The 24,887-nt window shown below is 46.7% G+C and overlaps 1 protein-coding gene across 1 annotated transcript in view; it reads left to right on the top strand.

Moving 5' to 3' along the window:
* The window catches only part of ARFGEF1 (ARF guanine nucleotide exchange factor 1), a 1,029,389-nt gene extending 1,005,019 nt beyond the window's left edge, over window positions 1–24,370 (top strand). The window contains exon 25 of the mRNA XM_086918014.1: window positions 22,918–24,370. Coding sequence (XP_086774140.1) covers window positions 22,918–23,082 — 165 coding nt within the window. The 3' untranslated portion in view covers window positions 23,083–24,370. The remainder of the gene's footprint in view (window positions 1–22,917) is intronic.
* The last annotated feature ends 517 nt before the right edge of the window (window positions 24,371–24,887 follow it).

Below are 24,887 nucleotides of genomic sequence, written 5' to 3'. Positions count from 1 at the left end.
TTTCCGCCTCCGCACCCCTCGAGAGAGGAGGAGAGGCTCCACCGTCTGGACCCAAAACTTGCGCTCTCATTCTATCTGGATCGCACACGCCAGTTCCGGGTGGATGATCAACTCTTTGTTGGGTACGCGGGCGCTAAGAAAGGGAAAGCGGTGCACAAGAGGACCATTTCTCGATGGATTATCATGTGCATCCAGGCGTGTTACTCCTTGGCTAAGAGGGAACCACCTGTTGGGCTGCGGGCTCATTCCACTCGAGCCACGGCCACTACAACTGCCTTGGGCCGAGGTGTGCCCTTGCAGGACATTTGCCAGGCAGCTAAGTGGGCCTCGTTGCACACGTTTGCGAGGCACTACTGCCTGGACAGTCAAGTCCGGAGGGATGGCTACTTCGGCCGTTCCGTTCTCCAGGACTTTCTGGTGTGAATATTGGTTCGCAGACCCACCACCACGGGGATGGTATTGCTGGGGTATCTATTCTAAGGGAAGGAATCTATCACTAACGTGTCTCTTTCAGATGCACAAGTTACTACTTGTGTAACGATATATCTGTAAGAGACATTAGTTAGTGATAGATTCCTTACTGACCCATCCATCCTCCCCGTTCTGCGAACCGATATCTAGGGTTAAGGTCATCCCCTTTCAGGGCCCTAGTTTCTTGGCACCAGTGTCGGTTTTTGTCATGGCTCTGCGCTTCTGGCGCGGAAAAGCTGTGGCTAAGAACTGACGTCAGCACGCGGAGGCGGCGTCTAAGTACTCCGACGACGTCATCACGGCGCCGACGACGGACGCGGAGCCGCAGACGACGCCTACCGACGCGCAAGGGTACTGCTACGCAAAACTTTCCGGATCCAGTCTGACGCCTGGGGATATTCTAAGGTAAGGAATCTATCACTAACTAATGTCTCTTACAGATATATCGTTACACAAGAAGTAACTTGTGCGACAGGGCACACTATGACACCCTGGAGCACATCTTCCAACATCTACCAGACCTTTATAAGGAACAGGCAGAATTCCTGATACAAGAGGGAAAGCTCATATCTAACGCATCCATCAAATGTGCCTTAGATGCAGCAGACACAGCAGCCAGGGCTATCAACACCAGTGTCATGCTCAGAAGACATGCGTGGCTACGCATCTCTGGGTTTAAAAACGAAGTTCAAACCACTTTAGTTAATCAACCTGTAAACCCAGACTATCTATTTGGTCCTGATGTGGACACAATATTGGACAAAATGAAAAAGGACACCAAGACAGCCAAGTCTATGGGTGCCTTGCAGTCACAGCAATATAGAGGCGGTTCCTTTCGTCGCTCCGGCAACAGAGGAGCTACTAGAGGAGCTTCAACACAGCAAACCTCTTACAATAAAGGCAACACGCAAAATACCTACAACAAGAACAGTAGAGGTGGATATCGTGGCAATAAAACCAAGGGTAGAGGACGAGGAAATAACCGCTCAGATCCTCCACCAACACCAAACAGTGACTTCTTGTCACTGCCCCCAGACCATGTAACACCGGTCGGGGGAAGATTACAGCAGTTCCTGCCAGTCTGGGAAACCATAACTACAGACAGGTGGGTGAGGCAAATTATACAGCATGGCTATTGCCTAGAGTTAATCTCCACACAGCCCAACATACCCCCAAGACAACTTCCTATGTCCGCAGAACACCTACACTTATTGCAGCAGAAAGTCATCAGCATGCTACAAAAGGGGGCCATAGAACTAGTACCCTTAGAACACCAGGTACAGGGTTGTACTCTCTGTACTTCCTAATCCCCAAAAAGGACGGGTCTCTCAGACCAATTTTGGACCTCAGGCCCCTAAACCAATACATTGTATCAGAGCATTTCCACATGAACACTCTGCAGCAGGTCTTGCCACTGTTGCGTCAAGGAGACTTCCTCGCAACACTGGACCTCAAAGACGCATATTTCCATATACCTATACACCCGGCACACAGGAAATATCTCCGGTTTACAATTCGAAACCAGCACTACCAATTCAAGGTCCTCCCTTTTGGGGTAACAACAGCCCCAAGGGTATTCACCAAGTGCCTAGCGACAGTAGCTGCACACCTCAGAAGACAGCAGATACATGTCTATCCATATCTGGACGACTGGCTAATACAAGCACAGTAATGTGCCAGGCACATGTCGCGCACTGTTCACCTCTTGCACAGTCTAGGTTTCTCGCTGAAGTACAACAAATCCCATCTCCAGCCTGCCCACGTGCAGCAGTATCTGGGAGCAACAATAGACACTCTGGCAGCAAAAGCACAACCAAATAATAACAGTATTCAAACGCTCATCCAGAAGTTCAGACCACAACACTCACTCCCAGCCCGAGTGTTTATGCAACTGATAGGCATGATGGCCTTGTGCATCTTCATAGTCCCCCACGCAAGACTTCACATGCGTCCGCTGCAGGAGTGCCTAGCACGGCAGTGGAACCAGGCTCAGGGACAATTAAACGACCTAGTGTTGGTGACCAGTCGTGCATACAACTCTCTGCATTGGTGGAAACCACAAAACCTTTGCAAGGGACGACTGTTCCAGGAGCCTGTACCACAAATTGTGCTAACAACTGACGCATCCCTGATAGGGTGGGGAGCCCATGTCCTCCACCACACAGTACAGGGCCTATGGACCACGCAGCAGAAGAAACTGCATATCAACCTGCTAGAGCTGATGGCAGTTTTTATGGCAATCAAAGCTTTCAGAGTACATCTGTGCAACAAAACCGTGTTGATCCGGACGGACAACATGACTGCGATGTACTACCTACAGAAACAGGGAGGAACACACTCTCCACAGCTGTCGCATCTGGCTCAAAGAGTGTGGAAGTGGGCCAACCAGAGAAACATTTTTCTCATGGCGGAACACCTCCCAGGCAAGGACAATCAGATAGCGGATCTGCTCAGCAGACACAGCCAGCAAGTGCACGAGTGGGAGATTTACCCCTCAGTGCTTCAACCATACTTCCAACAGTGGGGACAGCCAGAAATAGATCTGTTCGCCACAAAAGAAAACGCAAATTGCCGGTCCTTCGCCGCAAGGTTCCCACACCCGCAGTCTCAGGGCAATGCGATATGGATGAACTGGTCAGGCAAATTTGCCCACGCTTTTCCACCAGCACCGTTGATACCACTGGTGGCACGCAAAATGCGCCAGCACTCCATGACGCTAGTCCTAGTTGCTCCAACATGGGCTAGGCAACCGTGGTACACCACGTTCCTAGAACTTTCCGTGGTGCCTCATCACAGACTACGACTAACACCCAGTCTCTTAATGCAGAGCCATGGAGACATTCAGCACCCAGATCCGCAGCAACTGAACCTTGCAATCTGGCTCCCGAGGTCCTAGAGTTCGGCTACCTCAACTTACCTCCTGACTGCCTGAACATTATCAGGGAGGCAAGAAAGCCTACAACAAGAGCTTGCTATGCGTCAAAGTAGAAACGTTTTGTTATTTATTGTAACAACAACAACATAAACCCACTAGACGCGTCAATTCAAAATATCATATGCTATCTTTTGCACTTACACCGCTGCAATTTAGCCTATACGTCCATACGGATACACTTAGCAGCCATAGCTGCTTACCTTCAAAACAGGCAGCATCTTTCACTGTTCAGAGTGCCTTCAATTAAGGCATTCATGGAGGGTCTCAAACGAGTGACCCCCCCCCAAGACACCCACCTTCACCTGTCTGGAACCTAAACGTTGTTTTAACCAGACTAATGGGACCACCTTTTGAGCCTTTACACTCCTGTGAAATACAATTTTTAACATGGAAGGTGGCTTTTCTCGTAGCGATTACTTCGCTTAGAAGAGTTAGCGAGCTGCAAGCCCTAACTATTCAAGAGCCATTCATTCAAATTGACGCAAATAGGGTCGTGCTTCGGACAAACCCTAAATTCATGCCCAAAGTGGTATCACACTTCCACATCAATCAGACAATAGAACTGCCAGTGTTCTTCCCAAATCCACAGTCAGTACCTGAAAGAGCCCTACACACACTGGATGTTAAGAGAGCTCTCCTATATTACATTGACAGGACGAAAGATTTCAGGAAGACGAAACAGTTGTTTGTTGCCTTTTCACCACAGCACAAAGGCAACCCTATTTCAAAAAATGGTTAAGCTAAATGGATAGTTAAGTGCATCCAAATATGTTACATTAAAGCTAAACGCACTTTAACAGTTCCCCCAAGAGCGCATTCCACACGCAAAATGGGAACATCCATGGCTTTCCTAGGAAACATTCCTCTAGAGGAAATATGTAGAGCAGCCACATGGTCTACCATACATACATTTACCAAACACTACTGCGTAGGTGTACACTCCAAGCAGCAAGCAGCTGTAAGACAGGCTGTTCTCAAAACTCTTTTTCAGACTGCTGCAGCTGGCACAGGTAACCACCGCTAGGGGAGAGACTGCTATACATTCTATGCACAGATATGAATTCAGCAGCCCACATGCCTCGAACGGAATATGCTACTTACCAGTATGCATCTGTTCTTGGCATGTAGGGCTGCTGACATTCATTTATTGTTTTGATCGATTCTGTTGTCCACTACCAATGAGAGTGTGACTCAAAATAATTTTACTGGTCAAAGAATTACAAATAATCAAAATCCCTTGTAGGCCATTGTCCTCCTTGTTTTATAAACATTTTATAACGGCAACATAACAAGATTGAGACAACCGTGGGTGCAATACTGCTGGAGTAGGTGGTACGGAAGTTACAGCATTTTTGCAGAAAATAAACTTTTTTAAAATTTTAATCACACTTTGTTGTTTTAATTCAAATCTAAAGAAGCTGGAAAGTAAGTTTTAGTCTGCTATGGCATAGTGTAGTTAAAATGGCTACAATGTGAAAAATTTCCACCAAGTATTTTCAACCTATGTTTTTAACAGAAGTATTGGCAAAGTACCCTTTCTTTCCTTTAATTCATGCTTTCAAGATTTTAAAACATAACTAGAAATATTATAGAAGGCAAAGAAGAGTGTTTCAATTTTTTAGGTTAGGTGGATTTTGAAGGGGAAAAAAGATAGTCGTAGGAAGGTAAAATGTGTATTTTAAATGTCTAGTTTGAACCCAAACTGGTGACCATACCCTCCAAGAAAGGTGGTATGGAGTTATTTCATTTTTTAGGTCTGGCGTTAGCCAAGCTCTTTTGATTTCACTACAGTTATTTGTGTAATATACTTAGGACGCTCCTTCTTCCACATCACAGCAAAGACCTAGAACAACCTCCCCAACTCTGAACCATCACCTCACTTCCAGAATTCCAAATGGCCCTCAAGATCTAGCTGTTCATAAGCCTCAGGGACCCGCAAGCGCCTGGATACCATGGTTTTAGCCACAATTTATAAATCCTGATTGAGTGAAAAAGGCTGTCATCTAGCCCTCTTCATTCAATGCTCTGTTATTGTATCATTCACATTTTTCTTCCACCCACTACACCATACAGCATGGGTCATAGGCCAAAATCAGCCATTAGCCAACTTCTCTGTGACTGACTGCATTCTGCCCTTTCATCCACGCCCACAGTACTTACCTTCAGTTCCAGTGACTACTAGGGTATTGTGTGCTTTTTGAGACCTACAATATTTTAGCTTGTAGCCAGTGTGTTATTGCCAACTAAAACAGAAAACACTTTCTTTAAACCACAAGATGCAAATCTGAACAATATGGCAATTTAAAATATAATGTTAACACAAATTGAGCCCTCTGGTTGAATATACAGCATTGTAAAGCGGAAAATAATGGTTGAATGTTTGCCATATTTAGGGTACCGAGTGATTTTCAAATCTTTCCCTTCTACAGCAGCTTTTAGCTAAGAGAAAGACCATTGCTAATTAACTGGTGGATCCTGCTGCTTGGGAAACTGAAAGCCTTTAAAGAGGTTTTGTCCAGCAGTAAGACACTCAATGCTTGCACTTTCTGTGAGATCCGTTGACACTTAAGTTCTTTATTGGACCACTGTGAGCTCAGCGGTTTTCGAGGGAGGACACCAAATGATAAATCAGGATTGGCTGCCTGAAGATAACATGATCAGCTGACTTTCCAACGAGCATTTTTCTTTGTGCTTGAAATGCTCCACAATAATCCCAAAATTAGCATGTCATTTTATTCTTCCAGTATGGATGTCTGCCATTCTTTTCCTGCTTAACACTTGTAAATTAAGCATTGGCAGCTACTGTTTTCTCCCTCCTTTAGATTGTATGACACATTTAAAGTAAAAGACAATCACTTACCACTTTTTAGGTCTCACCTAGGCAGCGCACATAGGAGGGGACCTTTTGGAATCGATCTGCTTTTTGGGCAAAAAGGTCCACGTTTTGCATTGCTTTGTATTGCAACGCATGCACGTTTTGCGTTTCCCTTGCGGGAGCGAGCTTTGGCGACATCTGTTTGTAATTATCTTGCAAACAGATGGTGCCCCTGCTTGCTCCCCTAAGGGAAACACTGTGTGTGTGTTTTTTCCCTGCTTTCGCTTTCTCCGCATCCCTTCTTTTAACATTCGTAGACGCTCGTCGTTTCCCTGCTCTAACCCTTGCTTTATTAATGACGATCTGCTCTCGTCTAGCCCTCTTTCCTACATGTGAGTCTTGTCGCCTGGTCTTTCTTTTGACCTATTTTTGCCGTGTCTCTTCTTGGCTACCAGTTGTTGCCTTCATCAATGCATCTGCTGGGATCTGGGAGCAAAAAGCAGGCACCATGTACAAATCCCCGCGTCATCCACTCGGCTTCCGGTCGTTGACTAAAACCCAAAACATGACAACGGCTGCTATTTACCCAGCAGCTGCAAGGCTCGCAACGAGCATGGTATGAAACAAGCGCCGTATTCTTGTGACTCTAGCTGTTCTGCTACCTTGCATTTGTCTTCTTCCAAGTGACCCCTCTCTTTTTAGGCCCTTCAACATGTATGATCATCATCGGAATGCGTTTCACGCGAAAGGAGGGCCCTATTTATTTTCTAAGTATTCCTAACAACAGTTCAGGAGACAATTGACAATCACAAAAAATCAACTACAACCAAATTCTACTTTGCAAAAGAAAAAAGAAGAACTAAGAAGGGAAGGGATAAAGAAAGGGGAGCCATTAATCAAATTTGTCAACAAAGAATTTAGAAAAATATCACAAATGTATTACAAATATTACGCTCAAAAGGATAATTCCTGGTTTACAAAACAATACATTACATAAAAGAGACCAGACAAGTGGCAAAAAACAATTATACAACAATTATGTTACAAAAGAAGGGGTACAACATATACAAGGATTAGGTGTCCTCTAGAATTTATGAGCCACATATACGTCGACGATGTTTCAACCGCTGTTCAGAGTTGCGGTCATCATCAGGACAAAATAATTCAATGAGCGTCAAGAAGAGTCTGTACTAAAATTCTGATAGGAGCAATCACATTAATTATTGTGTGCTCACAATAAAATCCAGGTTTAGAATATATTAAAAAGCGGTTTAAAGTCCCATACAACAAGGATACAGCAGTAATGCTTCCTGTTGGTGGCAAAATTGCACTAAAGAGGGAGGGACTCAATCTTCCATCATGGATTTGTCATTAATTTCCACAAATCATCACCCAGCAATAGGTCTTTACGTTCCTCAATAGGAAATAGTCATATTCATATAGAATAGGACCTGGAGCCGAAATATTTGATCCAAGGTTGAGATGCCGGACCTAAACCCGGCCTGAAGTGTAGTCAATATTTCATTTGCCTCTATCCACCCTAGGATCCTGTCCAGTATGATCCTACCCATTAGTTTTTGTGTTGTATCTATAAGGCTAATGGGCCTATAATTTGAAGGGGTTAGCGGACAACCCTTATTGTAAATGGGGACGCTCTCAGCTCCCAGCCAGGTGTCTGGTGGATCAAACCCCATATTTTAGGTTGGGAACAAAATAGGTCCCCAGGCAATTCATCAAGGCCAGGGGCTTTATTGGGGAGGAGCCTTGCTATTGCAGACTCTACCTCCCTCAAGGTGATGGTCTCTGACATTACAGGGTGGTACACGTCCTGGACGTCCTGGTGATCCGACCGCCTCCCCTCGCCCGAGGGCACCACCAGTAGATACTCATGGCGGGGGTCTGGGGCGATAGGCGGAGGAGGCACCATTGCTTCCCCCAGGGACAAGTCCAACACCCCTGCTGTGGCAGACTCTACCTCCCTCATAGCCATGGTCTCTAAGACTACAGAATGGCACTCGTCCAGAGCACCCCGGTGATCCAACCACCGTTCCTCGCCCGAGGCCCCCTCCAGTCGATACTCATGGAGGGGGTCTGGGGCGGCGGGTGGAGGAGGCACCTTTGCTTCCTCCAGGGACAAATCCTTCACCCCTGCTATAGCAGACTCCATCTCCCCCGGGGCATTGGTCTCCGGTGTTCGGGGGTTGCACTCGTGCGGAACATCCAGGTGGTCCAGCCATCGTCCCTCGGCCGAGGTCCCCACCAATCGGTACTCATGGTGGGGGTCTGGGTCGGTGGGCAAAGGGGGCACCACAGCTCCCTCCAGGGACAGGTCTATCATCCCTGGCGCACTATGCTCTTGAGAGGATTTAAAACCTAGGCTATTTACCTCGCTTCGCTCCAAGTTTGCATATAGCGCTCCAAAGTGTGCCTCCCACAATGAAGGCGCGATATTCGGGGAAACTGCCTCACCTCCCCCATTTAACCTGAGGTAACAATGGCCCAGAATGACTTAGCATCCTTACCAAGGAGCGCAGATCTCAGCTCCTCCCACCTCGTTTCCTCCCAGTCCCTCTTTCCCCTGACAATTGCCTTTTTATAGAGCAGTCGTGATAACCTAAATCCTACACTATCGTTGGCTTTAATTGCCTGACAATTGCCATTTTATAGAGCAGTCGTGATAACCTAAATCCTACACTATCTTTGGCTTTAATTGCCAAAAGGAGATCTTGTTTTGCTTTCCTGCAGGTGGCATCGTACCAGGGGTGTGTCCTAGCCCGATGTGGTTTGTTCCCTCCTTCCGGACAGAACACATCCCCCAGTGCGAGAGCCAACTGCTTATGGATCTCCACAGGTTGACCGTGGGGGCCCAAGTCTCCCATCTCAGTAATCAGAGGTACAGCAATCTGGTAAATTTCAGCGAGCCTACTGGGAGAGTCCTGGAAATGGGGCCATTTAACCCTGCGCCTATTATTGGCTACCATAAGGGGCAAGATATCTGTGTTAGATTCGGGATCAGGGTTTGTCAACCCAAAGCTCCCTGGCTTAAGTGTTAAGACAAGGGCATTGTGGTCGCTATCTTGCCTTGTTAGGACCCTGAATTCCATCAATCTATCCCAGTATTTGACCTCCATCATTATATAATCAATGATGGAAGTATGCTTTACCCTATTAAACGTAGCTGACCCCGGTCGGTCAGGATCTAGCCTCCCATTGCACGCCCGCAAAGACGTTGCAAGAGAGAATGATTTTATTTGCAACACCAACGGGGTCCATCCCCTGACAGAAGGGATCTGAAGGTCAGGGATACGCCAGAACAGGTCCTCATCATCCTGTTCGCCCAACTCTGGGCTGACAAGAGGCTCGAACTGACAGTTAAAATCACCACCAAGGACTATGACGATCGAAGGGTCAAGTGCCTGGATGAAGTGGTTTAACACATTGATTGTGTCCGATTCCTGCCCATTCCTAACTGGCCTAGAATAGATATTTATTATGGCTACTTGGGGCATACTTTGAGGGGTCAACAGCACGCATTAGACATCTTGGGAACCAGTTGATATTTGGGCTGCCTGGACGCCCAGGTGCGCACCCACCCAGATTGATAGGCCACCCGATGGTCTTCCTCTACCCTTAGTTGTTGCCAAGATGTCAAAGGTTGCGTAACCTGGACTTACACTCTCCTCCAGTGCCCAAGTTTCCTGCATCAGGCAGATGTCATGTAGTGCCATAAAAGAGCCCCACTGAGGCATAAGCAATTTATATTTTAACCGGCTACGTTCCAAGAGAGGATTTTTATACTTCCATCGGCTGCCCCAGCTTTAACTAGTGATTTCCCTTTTCCTATGGCAGGGCCGCTATCACTATTAGTATTCCCTGGCTGGATTTTTCCTTCCATTTTCTCCACGCTAGATGCGGCCTCTGTGAGGGTATGAGTTCCCAACTGATGCACCATTTCCCCCTTTTCTCTCCTACCCTCCCCAATCAAAAGTTGGGGAACTATTGCATTTCCAGGGGTGGTATTTATATCATTTCCCTCCAATGCTATTTCAGATATGGCTGATCTACTGGCAGTGTTTGTTGAGGAGTTCTCATTCTCAGGGCGTCAATCCACCTGTTCTAACACACTGAACCTTTTTCTATGAGGAAACAGTGAGAGTGGAGGAATATATGAATGTGAGTCCTCCCAGGTTGGTATCCCCTGCTGCATTCTACATGGATGGCTGCTTTGTCCCTCACCGTAATGGACTCTTTTACTTAGACCAATTCTCAACCTAGGAGTAGGATAGAAATATGACGAGGGGAAGGATTTGGGTATTGGAGCAAATGGAGGATATACTGCAGACATGTTCTACGGCGCTAGTATGCCTAAAATGTATGTTCGAGGCATGTGGGCTGCTGAATTCATATCTGTGCATAGTCCGCCACCTAGTGTTGGGTCCGGATGATTGCACATTGTTGTCCTGGAAGAGTCTTCGAAGTATCACGAGATAGGTGGCTCCTCCCCTGGACTACAGTGCGCATGGGCATCGCCTCCATCCCCAGATTGTTTTTTTCCGCCATCGGGTTCGGATGTGTTTGCGGTTCCCTCTATCGGAACCGATAGTTGTTCGACTTTTACTCGAGGCCAAAAGGTCTTTAGGCTGGGCGTCGGTATAGTTGCGTTCGGGTTTCTTACTGACTCTCAGCTCCGATCTCCTACAACCCTTCCACGTGCTTTCGACGCGGACGGGCCTACACTACACCCTTTGCTATGGAGCGGACTCCATTCAAGAAGTGTCCGCTGTGTCACTCTAAATACTCGCACCTCGACGTGCACCCCGTGTGCAATACATGCTTGTCACCGGATCACCGTGAAGACACCTGCATGGCGTGTTCCAAATTTAGGAGTAAGAAGACTCTGAAGATTCGCCGGGCTAATCGGCTCCAGGCTCAATTGTCGGCTTCGGCGCCCCCGCCTGATGACATCTTTCAGGAATCTGTCGAGGAAGCGGACGACGTACAAGGATCGGACTCTGGCCCCGCGTCTGAGGAAGAGTCCTATGACGCGGATGAGGAGGCCTACGACGAAGTCTCCGGTGAGGTAGGGGACGACGAACTGATTTGTGCCACGATGGGTGATAGCTCGGAGGAAGAGCATCCCCAACCAGACTCCGGGGTTACTCCCCGTCATACGGCCCAGGTCGAGGGATCGCCTTCGGGCCTTACCCAAGATCTAACTTTAAGTCCTACGTCCCCGCCCCCGGGCCCGGTCACGGACATTTCTGCCAAGAAACCGAAAGTGAAGCCAACTGGTCTCGCCCCTTCGGATGCGAAACCGAAACCGAAAGTGTCGCTAGTGAAGAAGGTTCTGGAGGCGTCCACTTCCACGAAACCCAAAATGGCCGACTTGAAGAGCCACGCCAAGATGGCCGACCACAAGAGCCGCGCCAAAATGGCCGACCCGAAGCCTTTGGGGTCGGCGCCGAAGGTGAAGGCACCCGACGCGGCTGCGTCGGCACCGAAAAAGGTCGCGGACCCGAAGACGGCTTCGAAGAAGCGTCACGCCGACGGTGCGCCAGGCCATGGGGCGTCGGCACCGAAGAAGAGGCCTACCGACGACCGGGCTCTCGGAGACGAAGAGTCGCTCGAGACGGTTCAGCCCTCGGCATCCCTTACAAAGAAGGTGGGAGAATCCTTAAGGCGGATCCAACAGTCTACTGTGGTTTCCAGCCAGGACACTGTGGTGCCTAAGCCCACGCCAAAGCCTGCCAAGGAACAAACGCCCATTCGTTTTACCCTTCCTCCCAAGTCGGCGCCAAAGGCTTTCGCGCCTAAGCAGAGCGGACACTCTCAAGAAGTGTTGACGCCGAAGGCTGCATTGGTGGTATCGAAGCTTCGGCTCCAACCGCTGGCGGTGGAGGAACGTCGTGAGGTGATCATCGACGCCAACACCGGGAAATTATCGCTCCTCAAGCGAAAGATTACATCGGAGCCGGCCTTGGAACCTTTTAGGATTCCACTCAAGAACAAGAGAGACTCTTCGGCTCTGATGGAACCTCTGTCTCCACAGGCCCCGGTACACTCGCCGGCACACTCCCCCGTGCCCGAGGTGGACGAGGAAGAGGATGAGTACAACTATCCTGCGTACTCGGATCCGGAAGAGGAGCATGTGCCCTGGACAGCAGGAGGCGACGCAGACGACCCGCAGTCGGCCCAGGACACTCAACTTTTCGCCGCGAAGACGTCCCCGACGGAGGACTCGGCGGCATTCAATGCATTAATAGAGAGAGCTGCAGCGAACCATGACGTCGAACTGCACTCCGACCCCGTGGATGCCGATTTCTTGGTCGACACCTTCTCGGTAGCCGAAAAACAAGTCAAGACACTGCCGATGCTTAAAGGGGTGCTGAAGCATGCACAGGAGGTGTTCAAGGAACCCACCCGGGCGCGGGTGGTCAACCCTCGCATCGACAGGAAGTATAAGGCGGCGCCCACGGACCCCACGTACATTAAGGGACATTTGCCATTGGACTCCCTGGTGGTGTCCAACGCTCGAAAAAGGGCGAATTCGCAGACTACTGGTGATGCTCCTCCCCCAGATAAGGAATCCAAAATATTTGAGGCATCAGGCAAACGCATTGCTGCGCAGGCAGCAAACATATGGAGGATCTCTAACACCCAAGCCCTGCTTGCACGTTATGATAGGGCCCATTACGACACATTAGAGGCCATCCTGCAACACTTGCCTGACCAATACAAGGAGGCGGGGGAGATGCTCATTCAGGAGGGTAAACTTATAACAAATGCATCCATCAAATGTGCCCTTGACGTGGCAGACACTGCCTCCAGGGCTATCAATACTAGCGTTTTACTTAGGCGCCATGCCTGGCTTCGAATTTCTGGGTTCAAACCCGACATACAAACCACTATATTGGGTCAAACAGTGAATCCTGACCATCTGTTCGGCCCTGAGGTGGATGCCTCCCTAGAAAAGATGAAGAAAGATACCGAAACTGCCAAGTCTATGGGGGCTTTGCAAAGCCAGCAGTTTCGGGGGAGTTCTTTTCGCCGCTCCAATTCAAGAGGCACCTCAAGGGGCCAGGCATCCCAGTCAACGCAATACTACAAGGGTAACACCCAGTCCTCGTATAACAACAACAAGGGCAGGGGTGGCTACAGAGGCAATAATATCAAAGGCAGGGGACGTGGAAACAATGCCTCCAGGTCCACCGCCTCCAACAAGCAGTGACGTCTTGTCACTCCCCCCCGATCACACGACACCTGTCGGGGGGAGACTCCAGCAGTTCCTGCCGGCGTGGAGGTCCATCACCACGGACAGGTGGGTGAGGTCTATTATCCAGTGCGGGTACTGTCTAGAACTTACGTCCATTCCACCGGACATACCGCCAAGAGGCCGTGCTATGTCCGACGAGCATTTGACCTTGTTGCAGCAAGAAGTACTGGTCATGCTGCAAAAAGGGGCAATAGAGCTCGTTCCATTGCAAGAACGGGGAACAGGAGTTTACTCCCTGTATTTTCTAATCCCCAAAAAGGACGGATCACTCAGGCCGATCCTGGACCTCAGGCCCCTGAACTGGTACATCAACTCGGAGCACTTCCATATGCTCACATTGCAGCAGGTGCTTCCCCTGCTTCAGCAAGGGGACTTCCTAGCAACGCTGGATCTGAAGGATGCCTATTTCCATATTCCCCTGCATCCTTCACACAGAAAGTATCTCAGATTCAAGATCTTAGACCAGCATTACCAGTTCAGAGTCCTGCCGTTCGGGGTCACCACGGCACCGAGAGTATTTACAAAGTGCCTAGCGACTGTGGCGGCGCATCTCCGTCGCCAGCACATCCATGTCTTTCCGTATCTAGACGACTGGCTTATTCAGGCAAAGACGGAGCAGCAGTGCGTGGACCACGTGTCACGCACCATTCATCTCCTGCACGATCTGGGATTCTCTCTGAACTACCCAAAGTCCCATCTCCAGCCCGCCCACGTGCGACAGTATCTGGGCGCGACGATCGATACTCTGGCAGCCACTGCGCAGCCGAATTCAGTGAGAATCGCCAGTATCCAGGCGCTGATCCAACGGTTCAGACCCCAGCACTCGCTTCCGGCGAAGGTGTTCATGCAGTTGATAGGCATGATGGCCTCCTGCATCTCCATTGTCCCGCACGCGAGACTACATATGCGTCCGCTTCAGGAGTGCCTAGCACGTCAGTGGACTCAGGCTCATGGGCAACTAACAGACCTAGTGTTGGTGAGCGGTCGGGCATACAACTCTCTGCATTGGTGGAATCCACAAAACCTTTGCAAGGGCCGACCATTCCAAGAGCCTGTCCCACAGATCATCCTGACAACGGACGCCTCTCTCCAGGGATGGGGAGCGCATGTACTCCACTACACTGTGCAGGGACTATGGACACTTCAGCAAAGGAAGATGCACATCAATGTGTTGGAACTGATGGCAATCTTCATGGCCTTAAAGGCGTTCAAAGTACATCTGTGCAACAAGGTCGTGTTGATCCGGACGGACAACATGACGGCCATGTACTACATCCAGAAGCAGGGAGGCACACACTCTCCACAGCTGTCTCATCTGGCTCAGAGCATGTGGAAGTGGGCCATTCAGAGGAACATCTTTCTCATGGCAGAACATCTCCCAGGCAAGGACAATCAAATGGCGGATCTGCTCAGCAGACACAGCCATCAGATGCACGAGTGGGAGTTACATCCATCAGTACTCCAACCGTACTTCCAAAGGTGGGGTCATCCAGAGATAGACCTGTTCGCCACAAAGGAGAACGCAAAATGCCAAAGCTTCGCCGCCAGATTCCCACACCCCCAATCACAGGGCAATGCGATGTGGATGAACTGGTCAGGCAGATTTGCGTACGCTTTTCCCCCAGCACCTCTGATATCGCTGGTGGCACGCAAGCTCAGGCAACACTCGATGACGCTCATCCTGGTTGCTCCAACGTGGGCTCGCCAACCGTGGTACACCACGTTTCTGGAACTCTCCGTGGTACCGCATCAAAGGCTTCATCTCACTCCCAGCCTTCTGACGCAGAGCCATGGCGACATTCAGCACCCAGATCCGCAACAGCTCAACCTGGCGATCTGGCTCCTGAAGTCCTAGAGTTTGGCTACCTTAATCTTCCTCCCGATTGCATGGACATTATTCGGGAGGCAAGAAAGCCCACTACTAGAGCTTGTTATGCGGCTAAATGGAAGAGGTTTGTCGTCTACTGCGTGGAGCACAGCATTGACCCGCTAGACGCTTCCATTCAAAACATCATATGCTACCTCTTTCACCTGTATCGTTGTAATCTAGCTTACTCTTCCATCCGCATTCACCTGTCGGCTATGGCAGCATACCTTCAGAATAGGCAGCACCTGTCACTCTTCAAGGTCCCTGCTATCAAGGCTTTTCTGGAAGGACTCAAAAGAGTCATTCCACCAAGGACTCCACCAGCTCCGGAATGGAACCTCAATGTGGTTCTTACAAGGCTGATGGGTCCTCCCTTTGAGCCACTACACTCTTGCGAGCTGCAATTTTTAACCTGGAAGGTTGCGTTCCTAGTAGCAATCACATCGCTACGGAGGGTCAGCGAACTGCAGGCGCTCACCATCCAAGAACCTTTCTTCCAGGTACATGCTAACAGGGTGGTGCTCCGCACTAACCCTAAGTTCTTACCAAAAGTGGTCTCACACTTTCACATAAACCAAACCATTGAATTGCCGGTGTTTTTCCAAAACCCAGAGACGCTGGCGGAGCGGATGCTCCACACCCTTGATGTAAAAAGGGCTTTGATGTATTATGTGGACAGGACAAAAGATTTCCGCAAAACCCAACAACTTTTTGTTGCTTTTGCCACACAACACAAGGGAAATGCAATCTCCAAAGCAGGAATAGCTAGATGGATAGTAAAGTGCATTCAGATCTGCTACGCTAAAGCAAAGCGCACTCTCACTATACCACCGAGGGCCCACTCCACTAGGAAGTTGGGGGCCTCTATGGCTTTCTTAGGTAACATTCCCTTAGAAGACATCTGTAGAGCAGCCACATGGTCTACCACTCATACTTTCACTAAGCACTACTGTGTAGACGTGCATTCAAAACAACAGGCAGCTGTTGGTCAGGCTGTTCTAAAAACACTTTTTCAGACTGCTGCAGCTGGCACGGGCGGCCGCCGCTAATGGAGGGACTGCTATGTATTCTATGCACAGATATGAATTCAGCAGCCCACATGCCTCGAACTGCAAATGCTACTTACCAGTATGCATCTGTTCTTGGCATGTAGGGCTGCTGACATTCATATCGCCCACCCTCCTCCCCGGCGCCTGTAGCAGCTGCAGTATGTATTCATATACACATATATGCTCATAGCATGGTCATCACTCACTTCTCACTCCATCTCTGCCAATGGCTAAAAACAATCTGGGGATGGAGGCGATGCCCATGCGCACTGTAGTCCAGGGGAGGAGCCACCTATCTCGTGATACTTCGAAGACTCTTCCAGGACAACAATGTGCAATCATCCGGACCCAACACTAGGTGGCGGACTATGCACAGATATGAATGTCAGCAGCCCTACATGCCAAGAACAGATGCATACTGGTAAGTAGCATTTGCATACTACACAATTTCCTGCAACACTTTTGGGTCCGCTCCCAATCCATTCTATTCTTCTAACAGAAAGTATTTCACCTGAAGCATTAGGGGGTGAAGGCCTGTTGGCATTAAGCCAATGTATGCCTTTGTTTTTTAAGTCTGTGTAATCTTCGCTTTTTCCCTGAGTTGGGGAGGAACCCCCGCTAGCACTACAACATAAGGTAGAGATTCCGGGGGAGATCGATGGCCGGTCACTCCAATGAGGAACCTCTAAGTAGTGCATTTCCACTAGTTGAATTTATTTGGTCAGAGTGGCTTCTCACCGAATCAGGGGCCCCCCTCGTCATTCTGTTGTTTTCAGTTCCCATTTTTCCATCCCTAGTCGTAGGCTGTATTTTACCAGGTATAGGGGTAGGATTTCTTGTAGCCTGAGAGATTTCAGCAGGAATAGTATTGCTGGGTGGAAGGCTAGCAGGTCAGGGATGGATTCTGTAGTGCTCAAAACTAGTTGTGTGCCCAAATTCCCAGTAACACTATTATTAGGCAGAGTGGTCCTACCTTGGGGAGTGGGCTTTGGAATGGCACCAACCTCTCTGGAAGCATGCTTCCCAAATGGGCTGATAGACTGTATTTTCCCTAAACCCATATTATTAAGTGTGGAAACTAATCTATCAAGCCTGGATACCAAAGGTTTGATTTGTGTGCCAATAATCTGCTCAGTCTGAGCCTGGAAATCGGCAACAAGGTGGGGCCAGCAGTGACTAGTAGAGAATCATGTTTGGACATAGTCCTTTTAATTATTGGTTTTTTTTTGGGCAACTTAGTTTTCTTGCTTCTAAGACACGGTTTGGAGGCTACATTGATTTCAGGGCGAGGGAGAATCTGGGAGAGAGACGCTAACATTTACATCTATATACCTGGGCACATGGCAACTCAGCAAAGGATGATGTGAGAAAGAAACTAGAGTCAGGGGGGTTAATTGTAACTGCTGAATAGTCCCCCACTTGCTGTAGCGGAGGGACAGCAGGAGTAATTGATAATCTCCTCTCTGTGTTTTCTATTGCAGTTGCCACTACCACAATGGTTTTCTGGAGCATCTTATCAATAGCCGTTAGGGGGGAAGGGGTTGTGTTGTCGCAGCCTGATGCCTGGTCATGGGGCGAGAAGTTACCAGCTTATGGTTTTTGCCCGTATGACTCATTTTTTTACAATGGCAGGGTGTGGCTAATCCTTGTACACCCAATACTCTCACCCGATGCTAGAAAAAGGAATTAGATACAGGATTGTCCACTAAATGATAGTTCCAAATAACAGTACCTTTGTGTAATTGTCCGCTCTTCGCAATTATCCTTGCAAGTGTTAGGGGGATGGCACGGCCTCTTCTGGCCCCTGACGGCCACAGACGGTCCGCCCTTTGCCCGGGCTTAGCCCGGCGCCGCCCGCGTCCCGCGAGGCGGTGCTCCCAGCTGGATTTGAGCGCCACCGGGCGCTTCAGCAGCATAGGCGGCGTCCTGGCCGCAAGTCCTGGTGGGTGGTGTAGTCCCTGGACGGGCGGGAGGGGTCGGGAGCAGCAACACAATGGCTAATAAAGCGTCACACATACACCACACTTGTTATTTCAACATTGGGATGACCCAAAACATGGTTATTATTTCTGAAACCTTCACACACCATAGATCGAATTATTCTTTCAGCCTCAAGCCAATGTTGACTATTGAAAGGAGAATAAATATTTTGGTGAAAAATGCCCGATTCTTTATGCAATGAATAAAATGAATGAAAAATGTATTGTTCAGTTAGTAAAAACTTACAATTAAAAACACCTTTATACAATTCTTCTTACATTTCATGCATAATCAATTCCATATCCTTATTTAAAAACCATATAATTAAAAAGTACTATTCATCAATTCATAAAAACCAAACATAAAACAATCCTCATTATCCACAGTTAATCAGTTTCTTCTCCACTATTTCTATAAATTTAAAAAGTCTGCCCGTGAATTGCAAACTTTCTCCTTGTAAACTGGCTATAACTGCTTGTCGACGTGTTCGAATAATTTGACTATTAAAGTCCGACCTCAGCAGCCTCCTACGTTCGACTATTAAAGCGGGACAGCTACAAATGATAGGACTATCATTCAAATATGACTATTTCGTTTCCAACCTAAAATATGGGCACCATACCTGGTTATCTTGTTTAATGCAGTCCTCATGGGGTTTGATCCACCAGACACCTGGCTGGGAGCTGAGATCGTCCCCATTTACAAGAAGGGTTGTCCGCTAACCCCTTCAAATTATAGGCCCATTAGCCTTATAGATACAACACAAAAACTAATGGGTAGGATCATACTGGACAGGATCCTTGGGTGGATAGAGGCAAACGAAATATTGACTACACTTCAGGCCGGGTTTAGGTCAGGCATCTCAACCTTGGATCAAATATTTCGGCTCCAGGTCCTATTGTGGAAAACAACAGCATAAATTTGGGACCCCCTCTGTTAGGTAATTTTTGGCCAGGGAAAAGAGGGGACAGCATCAACAACAATACAAAACATTCCCTCGTGGCCTCACCATAATTTCTCAAATGGTATTACTCAACTGCTTTCAAATAACAAAAAAAAAATTTCTTCAGATCAACACAGGTACACTTGTTTCAAAATATATTTATTATTTTTATTCATTTTTTGGCATATATATCAAAATGACTTTTCCTATTCATTTTCAATCTTCAATATATTGTTTTTTTCATTGCATTGATTTAAAAAAACATTTTTACTCATTGTGTACATAATTTAGAAATCAAATATGAAATTAGTTTTCTCTTAAAAACAAACAACAATACCCCGAAAACCACACACCTATCACCAAACATACACTACTCATTCATACATCTACAAACACTTCACTTGATAGCCAGGACAATCTTTTTTTCTGAAGTTGAGATAGCACAGATAGTATAGGTGACTCTTCACGCCAGCCCGACTAGCGTTTCGGTGGACTTGTACCACCTTCCTCAGGACCAACAGATAATAGTTTGCCTCTTTATGGTGTGGCTACAGGGTATCCTCTGAGGACACTCAGGGCATGTGTAATTAGATGGCGTTTGGCTGAGCTGACACAACCCTTCAGTGATATTCCAAAATGCAAATTAGGATGGAATATGCGTTGCCTTCTATCTTGTAATAATATTCAGCGAAGCCAATCTCAATTATAATATACTTTCAATTTTTCAGAGATATCTTCATTAGCTTGTACCTTGTACCCCCTTGGCGTTTTTATGGCGTGTCGGGCATGGTGACCCCTTGGAAGGACTCGAAAAAGTAAACAAACGGTTGATCTTTGAATACTGTCATGATGAATCAAAAATAATAATCTGGAGGTACAAGCTAATGAAGATATCTCTGAAAAATTACAAGTATATTATAATTGAGATTGGCTTCGCTGAATATTAATACAAGATAGAAGGCAACGCATATTCCATCCTAATTTGCATTTTGGAATATTACTGAAGGGTTGTGTCAGCTCAGCCAAACGCCATCTAATTACACATGCCCAGAGTGTCCTCAGAGGATACCCTGTAGCCACACCATAAAGAGGCAAACTTTTATCTGTTGGTCCTGAGGAAGGTGGTACAAGACCACCGAAACGCGCATCGACCTGGCGTGAAGAGTCACCTATACAATCTGTGCTATCTCAACTACAGAAAAAGAGATTGTCCTGGCTATCAAGTGAAGTGTTTGAAGATGTATGAATGAGTAGTGTATGTTTGGTGATTGGTGTGTGGTTTTCGGGGTATTGTTGTTTGTTTTTAAGAGAAAACTAATTTCATATTTGATTTCTAAATTATGTACACAATGAGTAAAACATTTTTTTTAAACCAATGCAATGGAAAAAACAATATATTGAAGATTGAAAAGGAATAAGAAAAGTAATTTTGATATATATGCCAAAAAATGAATAAAAATACTAAATATATTTTGAAACAAGTGTACCTGTGTTGATCTGAAGGAAAAATTCTTGTTCTTTGAAAGCATTTGAGTAATACTATTTGAGAAATTATGGTGAGCCCACGAGGGAATGTTTTGTATTCCTATTCTGGAAAACTGCAAGAGTGGAGGGTGGCAGCCTCTACCTTGTTTTTATGGACCTGCGGGCCGCTTTTGATCTTGTCCCCAGGGAGAAACTGTGGAAAGTGTTGGCAGATCTGGGCCTCCCGCCCTACCTTTGAACATCTTGATTGGACTGCATGTTGGCAATTATGCCCAAGTTAGGTGTGGGGGACATGGTGATCTCTCAGCCCGATTCCCTGTCTCCAAGGGTGTGCGACAGGGGTGCGTCCTGGCTCCCACGTTATTCTGCCTCTACATCAATGGCCTCGTGGATGTCCTAAATGCTGTAAAGGACAACGATGCTCCTTGGTTGGGCACTGGGCGGGTGCCTGCTCTGATGTTTGCGGATGACACTTTGCTGTTATCCAAAACATTCATCAGGCATCCAGCGCACTTTGGACAGGTTCGCAACATTCTGTGCCTCACGTGGACTGGAGGTCAACTTGGATAAAACCAAGTATATGATATTCAATCCCCCGAGGCAGACCCGCCCAAATCCCGTCCTGAGTAGTATTCCTCTGGAACGGGTCAAAACTTTCGTCTACCTTGGTATCACCTTGACGGAAGATTTTGACTGGGGCCACTAAATCAGCTCTTAGACTATCGCAAATAGTAGGGGGTATTAGTAAGCTTCATAGAACATCAGATTTTAAGCCGGTTGCCCCGGTTCTTGAAATCTATGGACTTCAGGCCAGAACAGCTTCAATGTATGGTGCCGAGTTCTGGGGACATAAGAACACATCCAGCCTTTTGAGGGTCGAACAGTTCTTTATGAGGAATTTGGTGGGCTTACCACAGAGCACACCACTTACCCCCTTGCGACTGGATCTGGGGTTGGAGTCCATAGAGGAACTGGCAACTGTTCGGCCCTTGCTCTACTAGAGGAGGTTCTGGTCAGTACCGGAACTGGCCCCCTATAGAGAAGAATTCTCGGAGGTTTGGGGACAAATAAAAAATAAAAATATCCCTTGGCTACTTCATATCAAGGTCCTTACCACTCAGGTAGGCTTGCCACAGCTTTGGGAGACCCCCGAGTTGAGCTGCCCGAGGATGCCCAGGTTGGAGCTGCTAACCTTGTTGACAAAATCTGACAAAAAGTGACAAAATCTTCTTGCCCGATCAATAACCCAGGGCAGGCTGACTGTTGAATTTCTCCTAGTAAAATCAGACTCACGACTAGAGGAATTTCTAGACATAATCCAACCCCCTCTTGCGAGGAAGCTATATACCCAACTGAGGCATGGCTGCCTGCCTATCAGGGCATTTACTACGAAATGGGCTGAAGCAGAAAATGGAACCTGCCCCGCATGTAATCACACACGAGAAGATGTTCCTCATGTTATGTTCTTCTGCCCAGCGTATGCAGCAATAAGAAAATGCTGGTTGATGCCACTATGTAGGAACTTGGGCTTCAGACACTGCATGCAGGCGTGTAGAGTTCTAATGTATGATACCTCGCCCCCTATAGTCTTTGCTGTATCTCGTTTTTTTACATGGTATGTGGCGCAGAAGGAAAGGCTTTGCCTGATATCAATGTTAATACCTCTGATCAATTTTTTTTAAATCTCATGCTATTTGGTTCATGATAACCTCTCACTTTAATCAATTGTTATAATATTATCTGTCCACTATTTATTGTTTTTACCAACTGTGCTCTGTATGTATTTTATCTGCACTTTTATGATCAAGTTATCATTGAATTGCTTTATTAGCTTTCTACATTTAAAAACATAAAACTGTATAGCAAATCTCGATTTGCTTTGGCGTGCGAAGTGAGATGGGTTTGATGCTTGTTTCACTCAGTTAATAGTTGGTGTGTGTGCTTGTTTTTATGCGTATACGGTGAACCAACAATATTTGATTTTGGGTATGTACAGTGCACACCAGAAACGTTGTCTCACGTTTGCTGTTCTTGCAGAGTACTGACAGTTTATCACTAGCAAATAATACTTGATTTCTGTTTTGACTTTTCTCTTTCAGTTTAAAGCCCATGCATCTTTCTACTATCCTCTGTTGTGTGAAATTATGCAGTTTGACCTGATCCCTGAACTACGAGCCGTTCTCCGGAGGTTTTTCCTGCGGATTGGAGGTGTTTTCCAGATCTCCCAGCTACCAGACCAAGAGCTTGCCACAAACGAGCAGTAGCATCAGCCTGTCACTTTTACTGTAGTAAGAGGATAAGAGGAGATGGAACCTTCAGGCGGAGCTTTTCATTCTGGTTTCCCCCTAATACGTTCATTACGCTTCGCAGTTTCTTTGCCAGGTGACCTGTATCTCAGGTTCAAGGTGCGGTACAGATACTTTGAGCTCTACACCGTGCAGCACTCCAGCCTCTCTCTGTTGCCTGCTGATGGACTCGCCGCCCTGTGCTCTGTCACCACGGCCATTGCTCAGCAAGCCACAGAGGCAGATCAGAACCCATCCAAGGCCTCAAGCTGGGCTCGAGGGTTCATACTGTTCTACACAACAGTAAACCAGTTTTTGTTCTGTGGCTGGCTCAGGAGGAGACTTTACCCAAAGAACGACACACATGCTACTATTGGAACTTTTGTAAGATATACAACTAAGGACAGCTGTATTCTGAAGGACTACATGTTTATTGTGGAAAAATTAATGATAAATATATTGTTATTTGCAAAAAAAATCTAGCGACTACTTCGGTTATTTTTATTCAGAAACTTTTTGCACACTCAGAACGTCTGAGATATCGGTAACCATCCTTCTGTGAAAATATGTACAGAGATGCAAATCTGTAATATAAAATCTTAAACACTATGTAATTCTTCCTGCACTGTGTAATTTTATTTCTGTATTTTCTTATTGATTTGCTGGCGACCCAATACATTTTATTTGAACATTGCACTAGAAAAATGTTTTGAGGGGAGGGGTTTGAAAAGCCTTTAGTTTTCTTCCAATTTTCGGGGCATCGTATAATCCAGAATGAATTTTTAGCGTTGCTGACACAAGAAAGGATGTATAACAATGCAAAACACCTGCTGTGATGCACGTTTTAGGGATTTTGAGAATTCGATGAGAAATTGAAAAACAATCCATCAAGTACTCGAAACTTGAATCGCTGCAGACAATATAGTTTTCTCTGCTGCCTCGGACCGTTCCTTATTGGTTGATGTAGATTTCACTCTGTACAGAATTTTGATGTTAATTAAATTAAGTAAGGGATCTTGTTTGGCTTCGTTTGCCCAAGGACGATTACATTAATTGAACATGTATCCTTACCGGTGGTAACAAAGAAAACAAGCTTGTCGAGCATTCTGTATTTCAGTGGATGTAGAAATTTTTGCAGACAGACAATGTATATGGTACAGACATGTAAAGTTTTCTATGTAAAATTCTGTACAACTTTCTGTACAATATTGGTTCTCATCGGACATATTCTAATCAGGTTATAGGTCAATAAAGTTTTTGAATTCTTTCCTCAGTGCAATCAAGACCACTGTTATCTTCTGCATATGCTTTTGTGCTCCCAACATTTGAGTGGGTGGAGTTCCGAGTATGTTTTTATACACTGCAGAGCTGTAATCCTGGAATCCCTTCACCACAAACATTTTGATCGTCACTATTCCGAGTAAATGCCTTTCCTGTCATTGTTAAAATGTAAATTTGAAGGCGATGTTTGACCTTACAATTAGGACTTGCAGAGGTCTAGAGCCTAACCTGGTATTTTTTATTACAATTTAAGTTAATTTATTTAATGATTGTTCTCTGAAGCTGAACCAGTTAGAATCACAATATCTCAAGTGGATACTAGAAATTATGTTACAAACCCAAAATTGCTACTTTGTTCCTCTTCCTCACATTTAGAGTCAGGGATACTCATATAATGGGGGCAGGGACAAGAAATAACTAGGACTCATTATAGTAAAGCTCGTTCGTAAATAATCCAGCAATTACTATGATTGTCTTTAATTCATAGTTCATTACAAATAGAT

Source organism: Lissotriton vulgaris, chromosome 4_1, assembly GCF_964263255.1.
Source record: "Lissotriton vulgaris chromosome 4_1, aLisVul1.2, whole genome shotgun sequence".
Taxonomy (NCBI): domain Eukaryota; kingdom Metazoa; phylum Chordata; class Amphibia; order Caudata; family Salamandridae; genus Lissotriton; species Lissotriton vulgaris.
Note: the sequence above shows the minus strand (reverse complement) of the source record. Positions and strands in the feature narration are given on the sequence as shown.